Raw genomic sequence first — 22,753 nt, forward strand, 5'->3', positions numbered from 1 at the left:
TTGCAGAAGGTCTTGATAAAAGATATCACAAGAGAAGAGGTAACCAAGAAAGTCCATGATTATTGGATAAAAGGAGAAGGATGGAACTGGAAAGCTTTAGAAGGAATCCTACCTATCGAGATAGAGAACAAGCTGGCAGCGTACACATTGATGGAAGATGAAAATATAGAGGACAGTAGATGTTGGAGAGGAACCAACAGCGGACACTTTACAGTAAAATCAGCTTATGACATGATCAATAACTCATCCAATCAAGGAAAAGATCATACCTGGAATGTCATCTGGAAATTGCATGTACCCAACCGTATGCGCGCGTTATTATGGCTTGTGCGTCATAAGAAGATCATGAGTAACGACGTCAGAGTAAAGAGAGGATTTACGATGGATGGTAGGTGCGCTATGTGCTTACATGAAACTGAAAATGTGGATCATATATTCCGCAAATGCATTGAAGCAAAAAGCATATGGCGCGAGTTGATATCACCAGGTAAGTATAAAGTGGATTTGAGTATGAATTTTGATGAGTGGTTGAGGGGAAATCTCTCAAACGATAAACACAAAGATGGAAAACTAGAATGGAAAAACATGTTTGCGATTGCAATTTGGTGGATCTGGAAATGGAGAAATGAATATGTTTTCAATGAAAAGAAGATGAATATTCGAATGAAGGTGCGCTGGATCAAGGAACAATACTGGGTCATTAGGACTGCTTTCTCTACAAGAAGAGTTTTGTCGAACAACGTAAAAGTCTACACCGATCATTACATTAAATGGACTCCTCCGCCAAAAGATTGGTGCGCACTGAATGTGAATGGTTGTGTTACACTTCAAAACCAAAGGGCAGGAGGAGGAGGACTTCTGAGAAACGAATTTGGAGATTGGATCGTAGGGTTCATCCATAACATTGGCACATGTACAAGCGAGGAAGCAGAACTATGGGCAGTGTACAGAGGACTTGAAATAGCTTGGAAGCTAGGACACAAAAAGTTAATGCTTCAATGCGATTCAGAGATAGTCGTTAAATGGATACAAAGCGAAGGGAAACCATGTTCGTCATTGCTCAACCTAGTATCAAGATGCAAGAACCTTCTTGCTAAAGATTGGGAAGTTAAAGTACATCATATCTATAGAGAGGAGAATAGAGCAGCAGACTTTTTGGCATCGGCATCCCTTGAACACGATAGAGGCTGGAGCATTATCGAGGACCCCCCGACAAGACTGAAGGAGATTATGGAAGAAGACAGACTAGGACCGAGCATATGCTGGAGAGTGATAATTAAATAGATACATTGTAATTGGTGACCCCACCCAGTAGATCAAAAAAAAAAAAATATTATGTCATTAAATTGACTTATTTATCTTGTTTAAGTGAAAATGTCCTCAATAAAAAGAATATAACAAAATATTTAAAAAAATCATATATTATTTTGTTTATCAAAATTTTAAATGATATAAATAAATATTTTTAAAAATTCAAATTTTTTGTGATTTATTAGATGACTAAATTTTGATTAAAAATTAGATTTTGTTTTTGGAATGTTAAAAATATTTATATTAAATTTCTATTAAGATACATATATAAAGTTCTATGAAGATACATAATAATAATAATAATAATAATAATAATAGTAGTAGTAGTAGGTCTCTTGTAAGACGGTCTCACGAATATTTATTTGTGAGACGGGTCAATCCTACCGATATTCACAATAAAAATTAAAACTCTTAGCATAAAAAGTAATATTTTTTCATTGATGACCCAAATAAGATATCTGTCTCACAAAATACAACCCGTAAGACCGTCTCACACAAGTTTTTGTCTAAAATAACAGTTTACGGACATAGTTTACTAAAAATTGACGACACTCTTTTAAAAAATTTAAAAACCTAATATTATATTAAAAAATTTATATTTTATTTTGAATTATATAGAGTAGTAAAATTAAATATATAAATGTAAAACACAGTTCAAAATCATAATCGAATGATATAATCAATGCCGATACTTAAATGCAGTTTATATTTTCAATGAACATCAAATTTGAATTTTATCTTTAAAAAATAAATTGAAAATAATTTACATTTAATTACGTATTTATTTCCTATTTATTTCAAATATTTAAAAGCTGTTTAAATAAATTTTCTCATTTTTGTTAAGAGCTGTTTATTGACTTGAGTGTTAGTATCAACGTTGGGCAACTTCTAATGTCTTTAACGTTTATTCATGATGTAAGTGACAACTCACAAAGTTTGTTGTTTACCGATCTATGACCAAGTGAACCCGTCTATGAGCTTTTTTATGAGAACGTCTACGAGCCTTTTTACAAAACCGTCTACGAGTCTGTTTACGTGAACCTGTGTACATAGATTCTACGAGCTCGTTTACGATCCATTCGTAACGTACATTGACCCGTCTATGTTAGTCGTCTCCGCCAGTAATCTACGACTATTTGGATATGTTTACGATCAAGTCAAATCTTCTTACTTCGATCTACGTAATCCGAGCAACTAAATTTTTTGACATCAGTGAAACGATTTTATGAGTCGATTTTGTGATATGTATATTTTATTTGGATCACACATGAAAAAATATTAATTTTTATGTCAAAAGTATTATTTTTTTATTACAAATATGTGCATGATTAACCCGTTTCACGAATAAAAATTCGTCGAACCATCTTACAAAAAAAACCTACTTTAATTATAAATATTTTTTTATGCACATTAATATCTTTTGTTTCTGTTATTTGTTTAAATAGTTTTCGTCCTTGCTTCTTTTTGTGGGGCAAAAAGGTTTGAAAAGACGAAAACTGATTTTTTAATTTTTTTTAAATCCTTTTCCTGAAGGGTTATTAATCCTCATTTTATCATATGATCTAGTAAGAATAATTTTGAATTTTAATTGAAATACATGAGAGAACTTTTTTTATTTACACGAATATCACAAGAAGGACCCAAAAGTCACATTTTTCCGCCTGATCATGCAAATGAACACCCAAAAAAAGTAGTATTTTGAAGGAATATACATGAAACTAATTGTTCTCTCTACCTTAATTGCCCCCAGTTCCATGCCTGTCCCCGACAACTGAAGAAAGTGACCTATATCTAAATGTAATACCAGAAAATTACAATATTCGGACTAACTTAATTTTGATCCTGCAATCAACAAATGATACCCAAAAACAGTTTAATCCGATCTACTATTCGAGGCTCAGTAACATAAAAAGAAAGAAATGTACAACCTTATCGGCGTTTACATAACAAACTCTAGGTGATGGATTATATGAATCCCTACTGAACAAAAGTTTACCACTTAAATATCACTAAACAAAAATTACAGCTAATATAAATCAAAGGTAACCGACATATTGCTACTCGAAGCAATGACAAATGTCTATTTCTAGCGAAGAAAATGAAGCAGCCGAAAGGGAGTTGAATTTAGTTCACACCAGTTTTTAAGCCTTCACACTTATAGACTCCTTCCCGTCTTTCTCAGCATCATCTTCATCATCTTCCGAATCAGCTAGTTTAGTAAGTTCCTCCTGAATCATGATCTTTATCGATGATTTTCTTGGCGTCAGATCCTCATTGAATTTTTTGGCTGAAAAAAAAAACAGCAATTTATATTAAGCAAAAACAGGTTGTAATAACTGGAAGAAGAAAAACCAGCTGAACGTAAGGGAACCTAGTGAGACTTTAAGGTCAGATACGAAACATTACCGAGTAGCGTCAGAACATCGGTGAAAGTAGCCTGAAAATTATATTCAATTTCAAGTCAGTTGAAATCAAAAGATGAAAAAAGAACACATGACTCAGTAATACAAGTGTAAAAAGAACGAAAAAATATTCCACCATCTTGCCCTTGAATGAAGAGAAAAGCCAAGGCAGATTTTTTTAAAAAAGAATTTCCAGAGACATCAACAGATATAGCACAAATACCATCTTGCAAAACATAATTTGATTCTTGATTAAAGTACAAATAAGACGCACCAATTTCCAAAAGGACTAGAGAGGAAATAAGACCATGCCTCCAACTATAACAGCATTTATCAAGCAGACACAAATCAAGAGCATGAAAATGTTCAACGTATGTCTTTCCAGTGTCGTCTTCCATAGCACGAACCTGAAAACATAAAAGAGGACTTCTCGTACTCACCGTATTGAAGTCAACCTCTTTTAGGAGTTCACAAATTGCATTCCGAAGCTCATCATCACTTGGTGTTACTTTTGCCTCCTTGAGTTTGTCTTTACCTTTCAGAACTTTTTTCCCTTATTTGAACATAACCAAACAATATCAGAATAGCAATCTATTAAAAAGAGAAGGTTTTCATACAATACAAAAAAAGTTTTATCTGCTAACAATTGATCATGCATTTCTTACCCGTGTTTGTGCTTGACGGAGACTTCTTTGAACTTGATGTCTTCTCCTTGACTATATCATCTTTCTTTTTACCAGAAGAACTCTTTGAACTCGTGCTTTTATTGCTTTTAGTGCGACTATGTGGTGATTTTACAGGTGCCTTTTCAGGTGGAGGATTGGCCTTCTTAGATATTGTAACTTTCTTGGTTTTGGCTTTTCCAGTCGATCCCTTCTTCACAGAAGACTTAGCCGATCCTTGCTTCTGCTTTACTTTGTCCTCATCAGTTTCTTCAGATTCATTCTTTTTCTCTTCACTTTCAGCTCGCTCAGACATCTCATCCTCATCCTCTGACTTCTCCAAAACACCATTTGTATCTTCATCTTCATGTGCTTCATCATTCTTGTCCTCTGATTCATCTTCTGAATCGGGTGTTCCCTTTGTCTCCTTCCCCTTTTTGGATGTACTCTCAGTTTTCTTTGAACTCTGGATATGACGAAGATGAAAAGGATTTAAATATAATCAGCAAGGAATTTTTCATATGGCTTGAGACACCAAGTTAGTATGATACTACTATTTTTCTTCAATCTAATTTCAGAGCCAAGCTTCCAGTTGTGGGGAAAAAACAATGGTATGCACATATTCTCCCATAAGTGTTTGATTGTGTTTCTGCGATTTTCTTCCGTTTCTGCCTATGGTTAGGATGGTCGAAGTTCGTTTAATAAGAGAACCTCAAAGATCTCACACTCACAATTGAGGATATATTCTGAAACTTAAATTTTATAAATCACAAACCAAGTATTTTTGCAGAAAAAATAAACAGACTCCTTGATCAACCAAACTCAAAAGACCAATCCTAATGAACTTAAAATTCTGAAAGACCTATCCTGCGAAACCCAAATCCTAAAGAAAATAAAAAGAAACAAAAACTAGAGTCACCAACTTTCTAGCTTCACGCTGTTTATTCTTGAACTTCCCATGTGTGGCTATTGTAAATAATATCCTTGGTCTACGTCACCAGGGCTCGGAGATCGGGCCCCTGACATAAGCTTCTTTATTTTTATTTTATTTAATTAAGGAGTCTAAAAGGAATTAAAGTAACAGTGGCATACAGGCTGCATTAATAAGATCAAGAAGACTATAGAATGACGTACGGATGTTTTGAGTGAATAAAATCTAATATGATTGGTTAAGAAATGATATGAATCAATTTAGGAAATAGTTATTAAAGCTGTTATGATTTGGTTAAGAAATTATATGAATCAATTTAGGAAATAGTTATTAAAGGTGTAGGATGCACTAAAGGGTAAAAATAGTGTAGTTTTAGACAAAAAATGATGAAAGCTATCATCAAAATGATGTGCGCTAACAGATAATAGTATATAATTGAGATCTGTGAAGAATGACGTATATATAGCATCAAATTCTAAAAACAAAAACATTAAACAACTATTAATTGGTGCACAACCAAATAAGAATAACTGCTGCATTTGTATTAACAATGCACAATATTAATCAGGCACAGCAAGGAATTCACATCGGTCATTGGAGGGGTGATTCCTGCACGAGTAGGTGCAATATCTCGCTATAACCCATGCCAAGAAGGATGCCTCATGCTATTTTATTGACTATGGTTAAGGGATAATTTCTGTTTCAAATGCAACAGCCGTTCCCAACTATTAGTTTAAATAAATTTTAGATCTTACCTCCATTGTATCCAATCATCACCCACTCAATTACCAGATGCAACTTCCTAGATCCTTTGTCCTCCATTTAACACTTTCGTCTCATATCAGCATCTTAACTAGCCCCACCCCCTCCCTTTCTCCATGTTTTTCTCTTTCCCCAACTTCCTTTCATCTTCTCTCTTTCGATTGTTCCAAAGGCAAAAACACATGCTGCCATACTTCAAAACCATATATATTCTCCTTCCCTCAAACTCCTGTTAATGGCAATTTCAAAAAAAAATTATTACTCAAAATTAATTAATTAATCCTTAAGCCATCACCTCTGCCTTGCTGCCAAAAAAACCACCTGTTCCAGACCCCACATCCAACGGCGGCGGCGGCTAGTGTAGTTGTTGCTGCCACCAACACTACCACCAGCGAGTTCCAAAGGCCACCACCGCCCTTAACCTTCACTTCTCTCATGTTTCCTTTTTTTTTATTTTTCTCATTTATCTATTAACAACTTTGAGACACTTCTGCAGTGCCATCAGCTTGGTTGTTGCAGTAACCCAATTTGGGATTAAGATGCACATTTTGGGGATAAAATCGCCTCAGTAGTTTTTGAAATGGCATTCTAGTCCTACGCCCAAAGCTTTTGGAAGCTTTGAAGACAAAATTTAGGTTTATTTCTTCATTTTCAGACAGGGTATTATGGTAGATTGACACTTGTGATGGAAAACACATTCCCAGCAAGGACAAATCTGTTAACCAAGTATGTAAACAACATGGGCAGAATGCCAATCTTCCCAAGAAAGATCACAAGATGCGAACCAAATGCATATAAGCTTGATTATTATAAAATTCAATACTTAATCAGAGAACTACAATCAGCCATAGTAGATAAAAGACATTATAAACAAAATGACAATCAGATTTATGGTTTATAATGTCCCCGAGGCATCGGATAATAGTTAGGTAGTTGCCCAATCTTGAATGCATAAAAAAGCAAGTCAAAATCTCAACCTATTTTAATTTTAATCAAGAAAATTTACCTTAGCCGAGCCTTTTGAAGGAGTGCTACTATACAATGCTGACTTGCTGACCCGTTTTCTCTTTTGGCCCTTGCTAGACTGGTCAACATTCATGATACTTAAATATGATTGAACCCAGTGGGCTAAAAAACTTAAAATTGAAGCAAAAAATATATATTTATATATAAACTTAGTGTCACTTACAAATATGTTTTAAAAAAAATGGAGGAAATACAAAGAAAAAATCAGCTACGTGTCAAACCTGTTCTTTATCTGCAAGCACCTCAGTAGTTGCATTAGGTGCCATCAAAAACTCAATCAACTTTGCAATGATATCTTCCTAAAATAGGAGATAGTGTAATTAAATATACACTTTGATAGGAATTAAAGCCTTGTGAAAATAATGAACTTGCTGCTCTTCAAGTAGGAAGAATATCACAAACCTTTCTTGTATTAGCCTTGGAAACTGGTATATCAAGAACATCACAGAACTCCACGAGCTTCTCTTTCACGATCTTGTCAAGTTTTTCTTTTACTTTTATGGTTTGCTTTTCCTGAGACAATGTTCACATAGAAAGCTTAAAGTCAAAACATTATAAAGAGTCAAAAAGATCACATACAATGGATTAGCAGTTATTCTTCACCTCATTATCATGCCAAACAAACCCAGAGAATCTTGACATGTTGTTCTTAAATTCAAGAGCCTGGAGTCACACGCACAAGAAGTTTAGCCAACTACAGACAACCAGTAACATGTTAATGTGCAGGTAAAGACAAAAAATGATAAGTTCATTTTTCAGTTAATGCTCAGCTTAATAACCTTTACAACGAGGAAAACCAAGAAACTTACCAAAGGTTAGTTCAAGCGTATGATATTTGTGTAATCGATAATGAAATATAGATGAAAGATACCAAACAGTTATTATCCCATGATGATCAAACCAAGGAGTTCAGAATGCACAACTGAGGATCATGTGAGAGAATAATCATGCTCCCTTGAAACAATGTGATATGATGCTTGACCAAAAATTTCTGTATCTAAGGTATTAAAAGCATTACCTTTCCTCTCCTGCCAAAAAGCATATTATGCAGCAATCTAAAGGTATCATCATTCTTCTTTTTTGACAACTTATATGCCACTGTAACCAAAATAAATTTCATGAGCAGCAATAGCAAAAAGAATTACTACTATTTCCACAGCTAAACCATAGAAAGATATGCAATTTTTACACCCAATCGAAAGAGCAAAAAGACGTGAAGATTACCAATCACAAACATTTAAGTACAAATGTGACTACATGTGTTTTTTGACAAAAGCAAATATTCCAGCATCTCATTTTACGACATTCTTTTCTTATTCGAAAGAGAAAATAGCAACTCACATTCAGCAGTGCACCCAGTCAAACAGACAGACGAGATGGAGCACTTTATTGAAAAATGCATAAGCAATCGTATCTTACACTGCTAGCAAAAACTTATCAAACAACTAAAACAAAAGATAAATTTTACTTTGGTCATAAAGATTGAAGGATTTTGGCATGAAATAATTCCAATTATTTTAATTGATATACCAAACCTAATGCAAAGTAATATAACATGAGATCCATGAATTGATTAGAATGACCTAAAGATGTGAAATTTACGACATTCCTTCTGTTTAATTATAGACGTGGTTTTCAAATGACAACTGTAAATCCCAAATACAAAGAAAAAAATTCAAATCCATTGTATGTAGGTTAAAATTTATCACTTCATCACGTGATAAGATAAAATCAGTTTGATTGTACTGTTAAGTGCTAATCATTTCACATAGGAAGTTTAGAAATAGAATGCCAAGGCAATCCAAGCAACTTGAGCCAGAAGGTCTGAATTGATGGAAAAGTGTGTATTAACACTTTCCCTTGCTAGCAAGACACCACACATGGCTTCTTAATTCATAAACAAGAAGTCAGCTATCAATGGATGATATGTTTTAAACTTTAACATCATCATAAACTATTGTTTTTTAAGTTTGTGGAATCAAGAAATATGGTAATTAGTCATGTAGTAACATCATATACAATATTTTTCAGAAAACGAACTCCTGCCCCCATGTCCCCGATCCCACACCCCATGAAAAAAGAAAGACAAATAAACAAAACCAAGCTCCCAAAATCCTAGGTAATCCCAAAAGATGAAAAAATAAATAAAAGGGAAATTATAAATATTATTATTCTTCGGGAGGATGCTGAATCCATGATCAGATCCAAATCCTCCAGTTTAAGATTACAAAGACTAAAAGCAGTAACAAGGCCATTTTGTCTTTTCCATATTCATATAAAGAAAATGTAAAAGGTCAATGTTTCCTGGAAACTGTACCAAGGAAAAGATAACTTAATGTTTACATAATAGGATCTGCTCAAGGCATTCCCTTACGAAAAAAATAGGGCCGAGCATACTGTTCCAGCTTAGTTAGAGAAGATTATAGTCTCCTAATTATGTTAGCAATATAGTATAATTTATTTCCTTATAAATATAGTCTAGGTATTTAAATGCATATGAACAATTGCAACATTTATTATTTACACGAGCATTCTACATATATGCGACAAGTGCGCAAACAAATAGCATATCCCAAGAGCTCATTAAAAGCAATAAGAGCTACTCAAACAGAAAGTGGTAGAGAGGGGGCTTCTCAGAGAAATCTCCTAATAATTTCCAATTATCAACCTCACATAACAGCATTTCCAAATTTTTATAGTCAATTAGATAGTTGGTTTGTCGTGGAATTTTCATTTTTAGAGCGGGTACCCTAACTAAAAAGGACGGAGTAGACTAATCGAGTCATCATTACTTTGTTGGAGCATGATAGAGAATGATGGGAGTTGAGTGACAGGAGGTTTGGCTACTAGAGAGCTCCCCTAACAGTATCCATAGCTGGTATATTAAATGCGAGGATGACGAATCAAGATATCACATTTTACTATCTCCCAAATTCACAGCATCTCTATTGAATAAGATTTGGAAGTAAAATGGTTTCCGTCAAGTGCGACCAAAAAAGTAACACACTAAAGGGAAACTTGTTAAATGTCTGAACGAGAAAGAAAATCCAGAGTCCAGAAGTTATGATAGTTAGTAATAATGACAACTGCTTCTAAGTATGCCTGACTACGTGACTAGGGGCGTAAATAAACCGAATCGAGCCGAATACAAGGAAAATTGTAATGCTTGAATTCAGCTCAAATTAGGTAGCAAAGAGACCGAGTTTGATTCGAAATGTGAAAATTTTAATATTTTTTGATTGGATTTGGTTCAAATCAAGGCTTGAGTTTGAGTCGGCTCGAAATATTCGAACATATTCGCGAGCTACTCGAAATATGTTTATTTACTATATAATTATATTATATTATTATAATATTAAAGTTTGTGAGCGGCTCTCAAACTATCGAACAAAATAAATTGAGCTCGATTTCAGTTCGGAAAAAAGTTCAAACCATTAATTTGATAATTTTGAATGCAAATCAAATATTTTTCAAGCCGGATCGATCCGTTTACATTCCAAGGACAACAATTTTAAAAGAAGAAAGGGTGGGTGTTTAAGGTAGACTTTGATAAAGCTTATGATAACGTGGATTGGAATTTTTTGGAGTTTGTTCTACAACATAAAGGGTTTGGAAAGAAATGGAGGAAATGGATTAAGGGATGCATCTCGACTGTTTCTTTTTCAATCCTTATAAATGGTAGGCCGAGGGGTAAATTCAAGGGAGAGAGAGGTCTAAGGCAAGGAGATCGACTTTCTCTCTTTCTGTTTAATCTGTGGTGGATGTGTTGTGTAGATTAGTAGACAAAACGAAGGCAATGAACGAGATCCGGGGAATGGAAGTTGTTAGAGAGAAAGTTGAGGTATCACATACTCAATTTGCGGATGATACTGCCTTTTATTGAGAGTGAGAATCATATGCGGTTTTTGTTAGAGATTCTGAACTAATTCTGCCAAATCTCATGATTAAAAATCAATTTGGAAAAAAAGTGCATTGTTGGGAATAAATTGTACAAAAGTAGAAATGGACGGGCTGGCTACAGAGATTGGGTGTAGGAAATATCTAAGGATTCCATTAGGGGGCAATTCAATGAAAACTAAATTTTGGGAACCTGTAGTGTCTAAGATGTAGAAGAAGTTGGCGTGCTGGAAGAAAGCCTTTTCATCAAAGAGAGGACGATTAACTTTGATTTCGGCAGTGTTGAATGCTCTTTCAATGTATTTCATGTCTCTTTTTGGGATACCAAAAGGTGTAGCGTAGGTCATGGAGAAGATCATGAGGGATTTCTTATGAGATGGAGTTGATGGAGATTCGCGTTGTCATTTGGTCACGTGGGAGCAGGTTTGTAAACCGAAAGATAGAAGGGACTGGGTATTGGGAACATTTGTTTGAGGAATAAGGCACTTCTGGGGAAATGGTGGTGGAGAAGCTATGTCGAAGGGGAGCCGTTTTGGAAGAAGGTTATTATGAGCAAATATGGGATGCAGGATAATGGATGTAATGTGAGTTTAGCAAGAAACGTTACATTTAGAAAACCCTGGAAATTTATTTCTTGTACATATCCAGCTTTTAATCAGCTGGTGAAAACAGTGGCAACCGGGGGGGGAGAGGATATCATTAGATTTTGGGAGGATAAGTTGTGGGGAGAGTCATCTTTCAAATAACGTTACCAAACTTTATTTCAGATCTCTTTGCTTCATAACAAGCCTAATATCCTGTTCATTTAAGAGGAAGAAAATCGGTCTAATTCTTCGTTATCACGGGTTTTGCACTTCCGAAGGGATTTCAATGATAGGGAAGTGAGTAAGTTGAGTTCTTTGTTAGGGGTTTTAGATAATATTAGGGTGGATGTGGAAGGTGAGGATTTCAGGGTAGGGGGATTCCTCCTGATCTTTCTCTGTTAAATCTTTCTATGAATCATTCTTTCCGCTCAGTGTCTTTTCTTATTTTCCTCATTTTCAATATATTTGGAAAGAACCGATCCCACACAAGGTAGAAGTATTCTCGTAGACTATGCCTCTAGGTAAATTGCCAACTTGCGACACGTTAATTATTTAGTATTTATATTACAAAATATTGTGAGCATTTAATTTTTTATTAAAACTAAATAAATATAGAGACTAAATCTAATTCGTATTAATTAAATAGTTTAATTGTGTAAACTAAATAGTCCATGTACACCACAAGATCCTAAAATTTAATATTAATTTATGGTTCCGGCTACGGTTACACATAATTCTGGTTTCAGTTTCTTATTTTTAAGAACTTAAGATCAATTTAAATTTCAGTTACGGCTACACATGTTGTTCTAATTTCTTTTTTTTTATTTTTACGAAGCATAACCGATTTTTGGAACTGAAACCGAAACAATTTTGGTTATGGGCTTTCAAATACAGTTCGGTTTTGTTCGTCGGGTCTATACTTGGGAACTATGGAAGAAATGAACAAATAGATATCCGAAGAGACGCAAACATACAAATCTCAAACACAAGAGGATATCAAATTTTAGGTTTACACTTTTGGCACGACCAGAAAAAAGATCTAAGAAAATTTTGATTTAGTTTACAATTAATTGGGTGGCAACTGGCAACCTATATTAGCCCAACTCAATAATTGTGTAATTTATTCGTATCGAGATAATGTATTCGAATTGGGATGTCGATATTTACTATATAGTTTTGAAAGATTGATCTAAGGATGTCCTTCAATTACACATTTATTTTTATTAATGATTTCATTTCTTATAGAATAAATTAAAAAATAGCCTTCATTTTAGAAACATGTTGTAGACATTGATTTAAATTTTTAACAGCATAATTGTTAAATATTTGAAGGAGTCTATTATGTAGTGCTGGTCCAAAATCTTACTGAGGATGAGAGAGCATATGACCAAGTATCAATAAGTTGGGTCATTGTGCCACAATCAACCTTGAGTCACCACAACGAAGTGAAAGTCACAGCCTAATCGATGTAATCAACAATCCACCTTTCAAATATTATTGTTTTGTTATTTGATAAAAAAATATAATCACATGTTGGTCAATTCGATCAACTTGGAGCAATTGATCCAACTTCATAGTAACAATATCCACACTTTAGCTTCTCATATACTCCATTTCTCGTTACACTATTTTCCCCCAATTCATCTCATCATACGATGCAAGCAGCATGAAGTTCTAATGAGTAAAGGAATTAGACTTGTTAATAAAAGTGAAAGATCCTACTTTCATCATGCACTAGCTAGTGAGATCAATATCTCTAGGTTGTCAGTCAAAAGAAGTTTACAGTCAAATAAGAGTTTGGAGCACAATTTATTACACGATTAGCGTTTTCATCTCTTTTAAATTCTAAAGTAATTATCATCATATAGATCTTTGTTTCATACAAGAATTTTTTTAAGGCCGGTATTATTATATTCTTTGATTTGAGAGTGAGCAAAAGAAAATTTAGTATTCTTTTGGTAAACTAATAATCTCATTATAGTTAGATTTAATTATACGTTCCCATTGTCATGATCTTAATTTGATTTATTTCCTTATAAATTGTTTGAAAATCGGTTATATACATTTCCTGATTCCCATGTAAAAAGTAAAGTTAAAAGTAAAAATAAAATAGTCATACACACACACTAGAAAGCAAGTATTTACTGAGCAGCGGAAGAATTTGTTGCAAGTAGAAATGCTAATCCAACTAATTCTTTTCTCTAAAACCCAAAGAACTCCATAACTTCCACAAAGCGAAAACATAACAGACTCAAAGTACTTGCAAGCAACAAATTAACAAGGTCATGAGAGACTCCTAAGAGTCTCAGAATGTCATTATATTCGGACACTTAAATGAGTGAGCCCACATAATCACAGGTAAAATTGCAGAAAATAAACTACTTTAAAAATTGTGAGTGCATCATTCAGTTCTCTTTGCTGCATAGTTGCACATAACCAATATACAATTTAAGGCCCATAAAAAAATTGATTCGCTAATAAATGCTCTCATACATTGATGCTCAAGTAACTTTAGTCAGCTTATGTACCGATCGACCAAAGAAGAAAGTACAGAAACTGGACGATAATGCAGTTGACACATATGTATCAAGCTTTGCATAGGTGTATTTAAAAGAGGCAACAGAATTAGATAAAAGTATACCGTTTGGGATATCTTTTAGTGCAGTTCCACGACCCTGCCACATATAACAGTACACCAAGGAGTAAGTTTCAATTCAAGGATAAGACATTGGCGTTTCATAAGTTGAAAGATTAGATTTATCCCAGGGTCGTGGAAAAAGAAAGTGCAAACCAAAAGGTAATACCTTTTCAACATGGAATTCCTTGGTTGCATCCTTCTCAATGGTGGCCACCAACCTTTCCACAGATTTCCGTTCACGTACTGGCCGGTCAGTTGTGTAAGTCACTGGAGTTTTTGGATCCTCCTTTTTCTCTGTTGATGTTTCATGTTCTTCGACCTTTTTTTCATTTGATGTTTTAGGCTTCTGCTTCGTGTCTACATGTTCCTTTTTCTTAATCTTGTCCTTTTTTCCAACATCATTCTTTGTTCTGGGACGCTTCTTCGTCAGAGCTTTCTCTGGTTTAGGCTGTTCCGACCTTTCCTCATCTTCCACTTCATCAACTTCCTCCTCGACCTTAACTCCAGTCTCCTGGGTTTTTCCCATGACATCATCGTCCATTACCTCATCCTTCGCTTCCACATTCCCTTCTTCAACAACTGCTTGCTTATCTTCTTCTTTATTTTCTTTCTCTCCTTCACCATCTTCCCCTTCTTTCACTGCCTCTCCATCTTTTACTGTTTCTTCAATTTCCTCGGTTTTATTGATCTCTTCACCCACATCCATATTATGAGCCTCGACCTTCTCATCGTCCTTTTTATCCTCTTTCATTTCAGTCACTTCGTCGTGATGCTCCTCTTTGTTATCCATCAGCCCCGTCTTTTCCTCCAACTCACCATTCCCATTTGCCAATGACTCGGGCTTATCAGGCACTATATCTCCCTCGCCCATAACAATTTCCGGTACAAATATTTGACCTTACCAAAACACGCTTTTGAGGTCCAACAATAAACTGCACACAAATTCAAACACAGTATTCTAACTAATCACAATAGCAGCTAAATTAGGAGAGTAAACAAGGAAAGAAAAATCTTGAAAAGGAAAAAGAATGATATCTATCCAATTTGAATGAAACAAGAAAACGCAACCCAGTAAACTCACAGTTAATGCAAATCCAGATTGTAATCAGCTTTAACCTATGAACAGGAAAATAGCGCATGCAGAATTGCATTGGCGATCAAGGCAAACACGTTACAACCAACTACACGCAAAATCCACGCTCACGCATGGAGAGCTTACAATCCCAAATAATCAACCCAAAATCACAGCCGACAATTGTCATCTCATCAAGAAAGTTAAAACAGAACTTCGGATTCCATAAAAAAAGACAGCAGACAGCTAAAAGAATAGAACTTTTTCATAAATAACAGCAAACCCTAACCCAAAGAGATACAAATTCGAAATCAAATCAACACAAAAAGACCAAAACCATACCGAAGTAGAAATACAAAAATTGGAAAAAAAAAATTAACATATAAAACGAAGCTAAAATGATCGAAACCGCGCGGATTCGGAAGCTTACTCTGAAAATATTCGAAGCTCAGTGTCCTCCGACTGTGGTGATTTTGTAATTATTATTATCCTCGTCGAACCTGAGTTCTCAGGATCCGCTATTTATAGCTCGGACTTGAAAAACGGATTTTAAATCCAGTTTAATGCCATGTCGGATCGTAGGACAATGCTAAAACGGGATCTAAACTAACGGCTAACATCTACCTACACCAATGGACGGTCCGGATTGAAATTATCTACCCGTGGACTTTGAACTTAGTTCAGCTAGGGCTCATCGAAATTCGAAATTTGTGATTCAAGATTTGGTCGGAACTTGGTTTATCATTTTTGTACTTAAATAAAAAAAGATACCTACCTATGCACCTCAAACATAATTCCTTGGAACATGTTGAAATCGATGGAGGGGTTTAGGTAAAGGTAAATGAATACCTCACAAATTTTTTCTTCTTTGATTAAATATCAGAGATCAAATTCGGTCTTTTAAATTGAGTAGACAACTAAAGAATGAGTGCGAAAAAATCCTGCCGAACTTAATAAATCAAATGAAATCAATAGATCACGATTAGTAGATAGATTTAAAAAAATTGTAGCTGAAAGTAAATAACACAAGATAATTTATGGAAACTCGAAAGATAGTATGGAGCAAAAAATGTCTGGAGCACTGACATCAAACGATCGTAATATTTATGTATTTTATACTCAGAACGTTCTCTTATACTCGGATTTATTGATTATATGCTTTCACTATTTAAATAAACAAATAAGATATGTTCGACTGACAAAAAGATTAAGCAAGCAGTAATGATATTAGATAATTCAGTAACGAATGCATTTTCCTTAATCCGGTAGACCCTTAATAATTTAGAAAATATCTTCTGAAATATACACGACGATCTTCTCAAATGTGGTCTGCTGAATTTTCTTATTTGCTGAATTTTAATACTTTTGTATTTTTAAGACTTGAACACATCATGAAAACTAATAAATAATTAGCACAAAGAACGTATGGATGAGCTTACTATAACACTTCCACAGACCCAATTTTCTCAAGTTCAAAATACCAAGAAACAAAATCATATATCTAATTGGACGAAATCATGTATAATAATTTAATTATGAAATGAGTAAAAACGGCGTTGGCAATTAACATTTTACTTCGTAACTATATCTCTTTCTAAAAATTACCAAGAGGTTGTAAATTAAAATGATGATGATCATAGTAATTAATATATAACACAAAAACAATATTTTTAGTAAAAGAATTAAAATAAGTAATATCTCTAAATAAATACTTTCAGAAAATAAGGAAACTTTTAAGTTTTTAATCTCATGAATGTAGTAATAATTTTAATAGCTTTAGTACTAAAAATAAATAAAATATGCAAAAAAAAAAAATTTGAGAAAATGCCGAGGGTAAAAAAAGTGAGTCATTTGAGACACATTTCTGTATCTAGACAAAAACTTGTGTGAAACGATCTCACAGGTAGTATTTATGAGACGAATCTCTTATTTGGATTCTCCATAAAAAAATATTATTTTTTATTCTAAGAATATTACTTTTTATTGTGAATATAGGTAAGATTGACTCGTCTCACAGATTAAGATCCGTGAGACGGTCTCATGTGTATCTAAAATGAAAATAGAAACGGACCGAGAAACATCCAAAATTGGAAAAACAAGTAACTGACTATCTACTCAATTAATTCGAAAACCACAACCCATGATTTTACTTGGTCTCAAAGCCTGTTAAAAAAAATTCTCCATTCACATGCAAAACCATCTCCGACAAAATTCAGTTGTTAGCTATTTCATCTTTCCTAGAACACTGCAGTAGCAACAAATACAGACAGGAGTTCTCTCCAGAGTGAAAAGAATTACAATTATTAGCTATTCTGCTTCCAATATTATATATCCACCTTATACAACAGAAATTAAACAAAACTAACGACACAGAGCTCGTCGAGGAGAGTATCTCACGTTTTTTAACCATATTAATGTCGATCACCATAATGGGGCAAGAGAAATAGCTTTTGTTCAATGAAGCAGAACACCACCATACAAAGACTTTCATTTTCAGGATCCACCTGTTTCTTCAAGGAACTTGGCTCCCTGACATATATCTAACGTCTCCAGAAACGACTTTGCTGCTTGTGCTCTTCCATCCTCCTGAACATAAGACAAATATATGTCAAAATATTATCAGCAGCTCACCAGTTGTGAATATAACAAAGGCATGCAACAAAGATCGATTGTTGAGAAATAATTTTACACGGTGTGTACCACCAAATACTTCACACATTCAGACGAAAGAATTTTACCCATCCTTAAAAAAAAGGAGAGAATGTATAAATATTATGGAAAACAGAATAAGATCAAAGGATTGAACAAGGCAACATTTTCCTTACAATAGCACGCATAACGAAAAACAAACCTTTGATGCTCTTTAGAACGTTCCTTGAACTCATTGGCAATATCACACCCTTCATATGAGGCTAGAACAGTTCGAATATCAGCTGGTCTGTGTTTAGCAACATCTGCACTCAAACAATGCTCCCTGTTTATTTCAAGCAATAAAGACTGGAATAAAACTCCCCAAAGATCATGTAGAATTTGCGAGTTTCATTGTGAGAGGAATTCTTACATTCAAGGAATGGAATAAGATCTAAAAGTACGGCGTCGTCTGCTTCGCCTTGCCACTCTTTAATTGGAACACAGTTTTCACGCTGAAGACAACTCTCTAAGGCATGACCACTAATGTATAGAACTTTTGCAGGATCCCTGTTAAGCATTGAAAGGTCCTGCAGCAGGAATTGCTCATAATTATTTAAAACAAAAAACAAAAAAATAGCATAGAAAAAAGAAGTGAAAATTTGAAAACAGAAACAAAAAACAATTGATAAGAATATCCCCGAAATTCAATGTGAATGTATCTACCCTAAAGTGCTTTCCATCTTTGTATCTCGTTGCACCCCTTGAAAGCCTATAGCGAATACAGTGCTTCGGATCCAATCTTTCAACAACAGGATCAACATACTGAAATGACAAGAAAGGTATATATTAAAAACTAAGAGAAACCAAGAAAATAACAAATAAAATGGGGAACTTGTTTCCACATCCACATATCTTAAACATAAACGCTCACCATACTTAGCTCGTCAGAATATACTACAATTTCATAAAACTGAGCTAAATGCTCCAAAAAAGCATCTACTCCAGGCCTTTTGAATGTTCTCCACCCCCGATCACGCTTCAGAGAAAAAAACAATGAATCATAATATCAACTTAGTTACATCTAAACCTGAACGACGAAAAAAACTCATGAAATCAACCTTCACAGGAAAAGAAACTAAATGAGAGGGAAATGTAGACTATTAAAATTGAGTGTGAGGGAAGAAATCAAGCATATTCAACACGAAAGACAGAAAAAAACACACCTTCCAGTCAGAAAAAATTAATGTTTTGTTAAGATCAAGAACAAGGGTAAAAACATGTTGCTCCAAAGGATGCAAATCTGGCAGGAGCTTGTCAGATGTTGGTTCAGTAAAACCCTGTAATGAAGCAATAAAATATGTTCCAAGGAGGAATAAATAATGATAAATTAAGGAAATACATTTTTTAAAATTGTGAAAGTGCTATTAGTTGTTTACCCGAACGTGTTCTTCGGTTAACCGCCTGAGGTCAAGGTATATGTCAACTAACTTGGCAGGTACTGTAATATTTAACAAGAACGAAGCATCATGAAAAAACAGACAAGATTATAAAAGCTGAATTCCGAGATGAACTCGTACAGAAAACAAACTAGCAACAAACAAATTTAGATTTTTTGTCTTACAGAAAATGCGGAGAGAAACGAAAACAATATGGATAATAGAACTTCACCTGCCACTGCAGCAGCTCGTGCATAAGATTGAAATTTCTGCACAAACCATTTTGTAATTTGTTAACTCGACTTCTCTGGTGATTATATTTCAAATACATTATCAGAAACAAGTATAAGCCTCCAAAGATTAAACGTATTAAGAAGGCTCACACAATTAGACATCTAGGTCAACTATCTTTTATTAAAAAAGAGCTCCTCACATCATTTAATAGCTTTCCAACTAAAACAACTACTTCTAAATAATAAGAAATGATAGGTAACAATGTCAACTTTTTCTACATCATGGGAATGGAGTCAATGGACAGAAGCATAAAGTATAAGAATGCTGTTAGACGCACGTCATAAGTAGATGCATCTTCCCCAACAGTAAAAAAATTTGCCGAGTCACGAAAGGCCTTTGTCTTCTGATCAACCTCATCCAATGAGTATGCTGCATAAAATGCCAACTTATATTTGATCAATAACTTATAATAAAGTCAAACAAAGACATTCTATGATATAGCCCAGCAGTTCAAAAATAAAATCAGAAGCAGTTCGCACTCCAAACCAAGACCATAATCAACATGCCTGTGAAAATTCAGTAGACAAGGTGGTAACGGAGCTTGAAAGAGCTTTTTTTTCATTTTATTATTCTAATTTATAAGCAAGCGTTATGGAAAAATCGAAAAAGGAAGGAAAAACAAGGCACACTAGTAGCCTCACAGATGCAAATAATCAGGTAACCCAGGAATCTAACTTTATTTAGTCAATATTATGTATGAACCAAGAAGATAATATAAGACAGCTCCTGGGAAAAAAAGTAACACATGAAAATAATGTCAATTAACATCTATTCAGTAAGCAGACAGTTCATAAACAAGTGGTCCTTCATTCCTCTGAGTCTTGCTCCTTGACACTTCAATTGGAAGTTAGGATTTTGCTACATGAGATACACCAACAAAGAAAGAGCTACCAAAATGTAAAATAATATAAGTGACACGAAGATACATATAAGCATCATATTGCACAACTACACAAGAAATCAAAAAGAATCTGACAAACACAGTTGAAAGAAATAAAATTAGGGTGTCACGTCCATGAGTCAATAAATTCAGAATAGGGAAGCAGACTTACGCAACAGCCATCTCAATACTTTGTAATCTTTTTATTTTCTAATATACCAAAAACAAAATAAATCAATTGAGAAATTCATTCATAAACCGGTCAAGAAACTTATTAAATAGAGTGCACGAAAAAAATGATTGTTTATCCACTTAAAAATGATTGATCTACGCACCCACTTACCCATCAAAATATTTGTGCATTCTAAATAAAAATACATAAGGACTCATAAAACAAACATATAAGCGAGTGTTTCTCCAGATAAAAACACAGATGAAAAATGCTACAGTTCACATTCTCAATCTCAAGCCATTGTTGCACTCGGTGGAAAACCTGGTGATTATTTTCCAGGTCATCATAAAAAAAGGTTAGGCTTTCCTTTTCTAATCGCCTCATTACTCGACAAAACAGTTTCCAAATAGTCAGCAATGACACATTACAAATTTGAAATCACAACATTCACATTCCAAAACGGGGAAATCATAGTAACACCATCGCTTGGAAAGAATAGATCCATTCATCAAGTAAAAAACAGGATTATCACACCAATTTCATATAGCCCAGAAGTGATTTGCTGAAAGAAACGAACCATATGTGGCATAGCTAGCAGTGGCAACGCCACCGCTAACAGCGGCAATGAGGCCGTACTTGAGAAAGCTCCAAGAATTCTTCTTATCAACGGCGACAGTAGGCGTAGTAGGAGCCTCACCCGGCGGTGGAGGAGTCTGATTGCCAATAATCGAGGATGAGATTATGGGTTCTTTGGGAGGTTCTGTTCGAACGACCGAGGCGAATCGGCGATAATTCCTGGAAATGATCGCGGAGAGACGCGATCGGGAAGGGTTGATGGCGTACATTATTGAAATTTATGGTGATCTAACTTAGGGTTTAGACAAGTTTTAGGGTTTTGTGCGGGGTTTTTGCGATAGAAAGAAATGGTTACTGAAGTGCAGAGATGATTTTGAGGAGACGAAAGTGCCCTTTGGGTTTTAGTTATTTTTAGTAATTATCAATTTTGGAAATATATTATTTTTCCTCCTGTCAAAAAACAAAACAAATAGATTATTTCGGCTAAAAAAATTATGATAAATAATAAAATCTCAAACTTAGAAATATATTAAACTAACATTTTTTTTAAATTTTCTTCACTTAATTGTATTTTTTTTCAAAAATTGAGATACATGTTTACGGAATTTCTTTGAAAATATTCCAAAAATAATTGCATCATTATATACATAATCACACACTAATTTTCAACTCTTATTTTCAACCTCCACTGATGATGATTATGATACAATGATTGTCTTCATTATGTGTTTTTATACTACCTCGTTAAAAACCTTACTAGGAAAAACTCATTGGGATAAAAATCATAGTAAGGAAAAACGAGTGCAGTCACGTAAACTTTCATCATGTTAATACGAACGATTCTTCATAAATTTCATAGATTGTACATTCCAATGTTATATATATCGAAAAAAAAATTACATGATATGCATCATCATTGTTACATCTACATCCATGAACTAAACAATGTTGATGTACAACACATTGTTCACTTTCAAAGAATATCAAATTGAATATCAGATTCATTTGCAGACACAAAATGTATAACTAAATCATATATACGGAATTTCTTTGAAAATATTCCAAAAATAGTTGCATCATTATATACATAATCACACACTAATTTTCAACTCTTATTTTCAACCTCCCGCTGATGATGATTATGATACAATGATTGTCTTCATTATGTGTTTTTATACTACCTCGTTAAAAACCTTACTATGAAAAACTCATTGGGATAAAAACCATAGTAAGGAAAAAAGAGTGCAGTCACGTAAACTTTCATCATGTTAATACGAACGATTTTTCATAAATTTCATAGATTGTACATTCCAATGTCGATCATTATATCTTACTATTTCATTTTTCTCATTTCGCTTTCGAATAAAAACTCATTTTTACCCAACAGGTTTTACACCTTCAAGTGTATGGACTATATGTCCAAAAACGTTATGTTTATTTAGCGAATTCAATTCAACCTGGATGTCATATTTCCATTTT

The 22,753-nt window shown here is 34.2% G+C and overlaps 2 protein-coding genes across 3 annotated transcripts; both read right to left on the reverse strand.

Moving 5' to 3' along the window:
* Nucleotides 1–3,112: 3,112 nt before the first annotated feature.
* LOC140804192 (DEK domain-containing chromatin-associated protein 4-like) lies at nucleotides 3,113–15,864 on the reverse strand. The gene is made up of 12 exons (XM_073160045.1): nucleotides 15,716–15,864; nucleotides 14,380–15,145; nucleotides 14,217–14,250; nucleotides 8,113–8,192; nucleotides 7,698–7,757; nucleotides 7,497–7,607; nucleotides 7,316–7,393; nucleotides 7,075–7,152; nucleotides 4,379–4,841; nucleotides 4,154–4,266; nucleotides 3,718–3,748; nucleotides 3,113–3,598 (listed from the first exon to the last, which is right to left on the reverse strand). The coding sequence occupies exons 2-12, from the start codon at nucleotides 15,082–15,084 to the stop codon at nucleotides 3,453–3,455; spliced, it is 1,899 nt and encodes a 632-aa protein (XP_073016146.1). The 5' UTR covers nucleotides 15,085–15,145; nucleotides 15,716–15,864; the 3' UTR covers nucleotides 3,113–3,452.
* Nucleotides 15,865–17,451: 1,587 nt separating this feature from the next.
* LOC140805120 (mitochondrial import inner membrane translocase subunit TIM50-like) lies at nucleotides 17,452–21,656 on the reverse strand. 2 transcript variants are annotated; one of them, XR_012112276.1, is made up of 10 exons: nucleotides 21,276–21,656; nucleotides 19,924–20,015; nucleotides 19,585–19,621; nucleotides 19,353–19,414; nucleotides 19,140–19,253; nucleotides 18,848–18,952; nucleotides 18,640–18,738; nucleotides 18,347–18,503; nucleotides 18,137–18,259; nucleotides 17,452–17,871 (listed from the first exon to the last, which is right to left on the reverse strand). XR_012112276.1 is itself a non-coding variant. In XM_073161321.1 (10 exons), the coding sequence occupies exons 1-10, from the start codon at nucleotides 21,541–21,543 to the stop codon at nucleotides 17,826–17,828; spliced, it is 1,083 nt and encodes a 360-aa protein (XP_073017422.1). In that variant the 5' UTR covers nucleotides 21,544–21,656; the 3' UTR covers nucleotides 17,452–17,825. The 2 variants fall into 2 exon arrangements, 1 of the variants encoding a protein (XP_073017422.1); XM_073161321.1 differs by having other exon boundaries at nucleotides 18,137–18,239.
* Nucleotides 21,657–22,753: the final 1,097 nt, after the last annotated feature.

Source organism: Primulina eburnea, chromosome 11 (genome assembly GCF_022965805.1).
Source record: "Primulina eburnea isolate SZY01 chromosome 11, ASM2296580v1, whole genome shotgun sequence".
NCBI lineage: Eukaryota > Viridiplantae > Streptophyta > Magnoliopsida > Lamiales > Gesneriaceae > Primulina > Primulina eburnea.

Bases quoted from the DNA above. Each gene is read 5' to 3' on its own strand.
- LOC140804192 (XM_073160045.1), bottom strand. From the start codon at position 15,084: ATGGGCGAGGGAGATATAGTGCCTGATAAGCCCGAGTCATTGGCAAAT. The intron at 7,153-7,315 runs GTTTGACACGTA...AATGTTGACCAG, and splicing joins TGCTTGCAGATAAAGAACAG to TCTAGCAAGGGCCAAAAGAG. The intron at 4,267-4,378 runs GTAAGAAATGCA...TGTTCAAATAAG, and splicing joins TCCGTCAAGCACAAACACGG to GGAAAAAAGTTCTGAAAGGT.
- LOC140805120 (XM_073161321.1), bottom strand. From the start codon at position 21,543: ATGTACGCCATCAACCCTTCCCGATCGCGTCTCTCCGCGATCATTTCC. The intron at 19,415-19,584 runs GTGAAGTTCTAT...TAAATATTACAG, and splicing joins ACGAGCTGCTGCAGTGGCAG to TACCTGCCAAGTTAGTTGAC. The intron at 19,254-19,352 runs GTAAACAACTAA...GCTTCATTACAG, and splicing joins TAACCGAAGAACACGTTCGG to GGTTTTACTGAACCAACATC.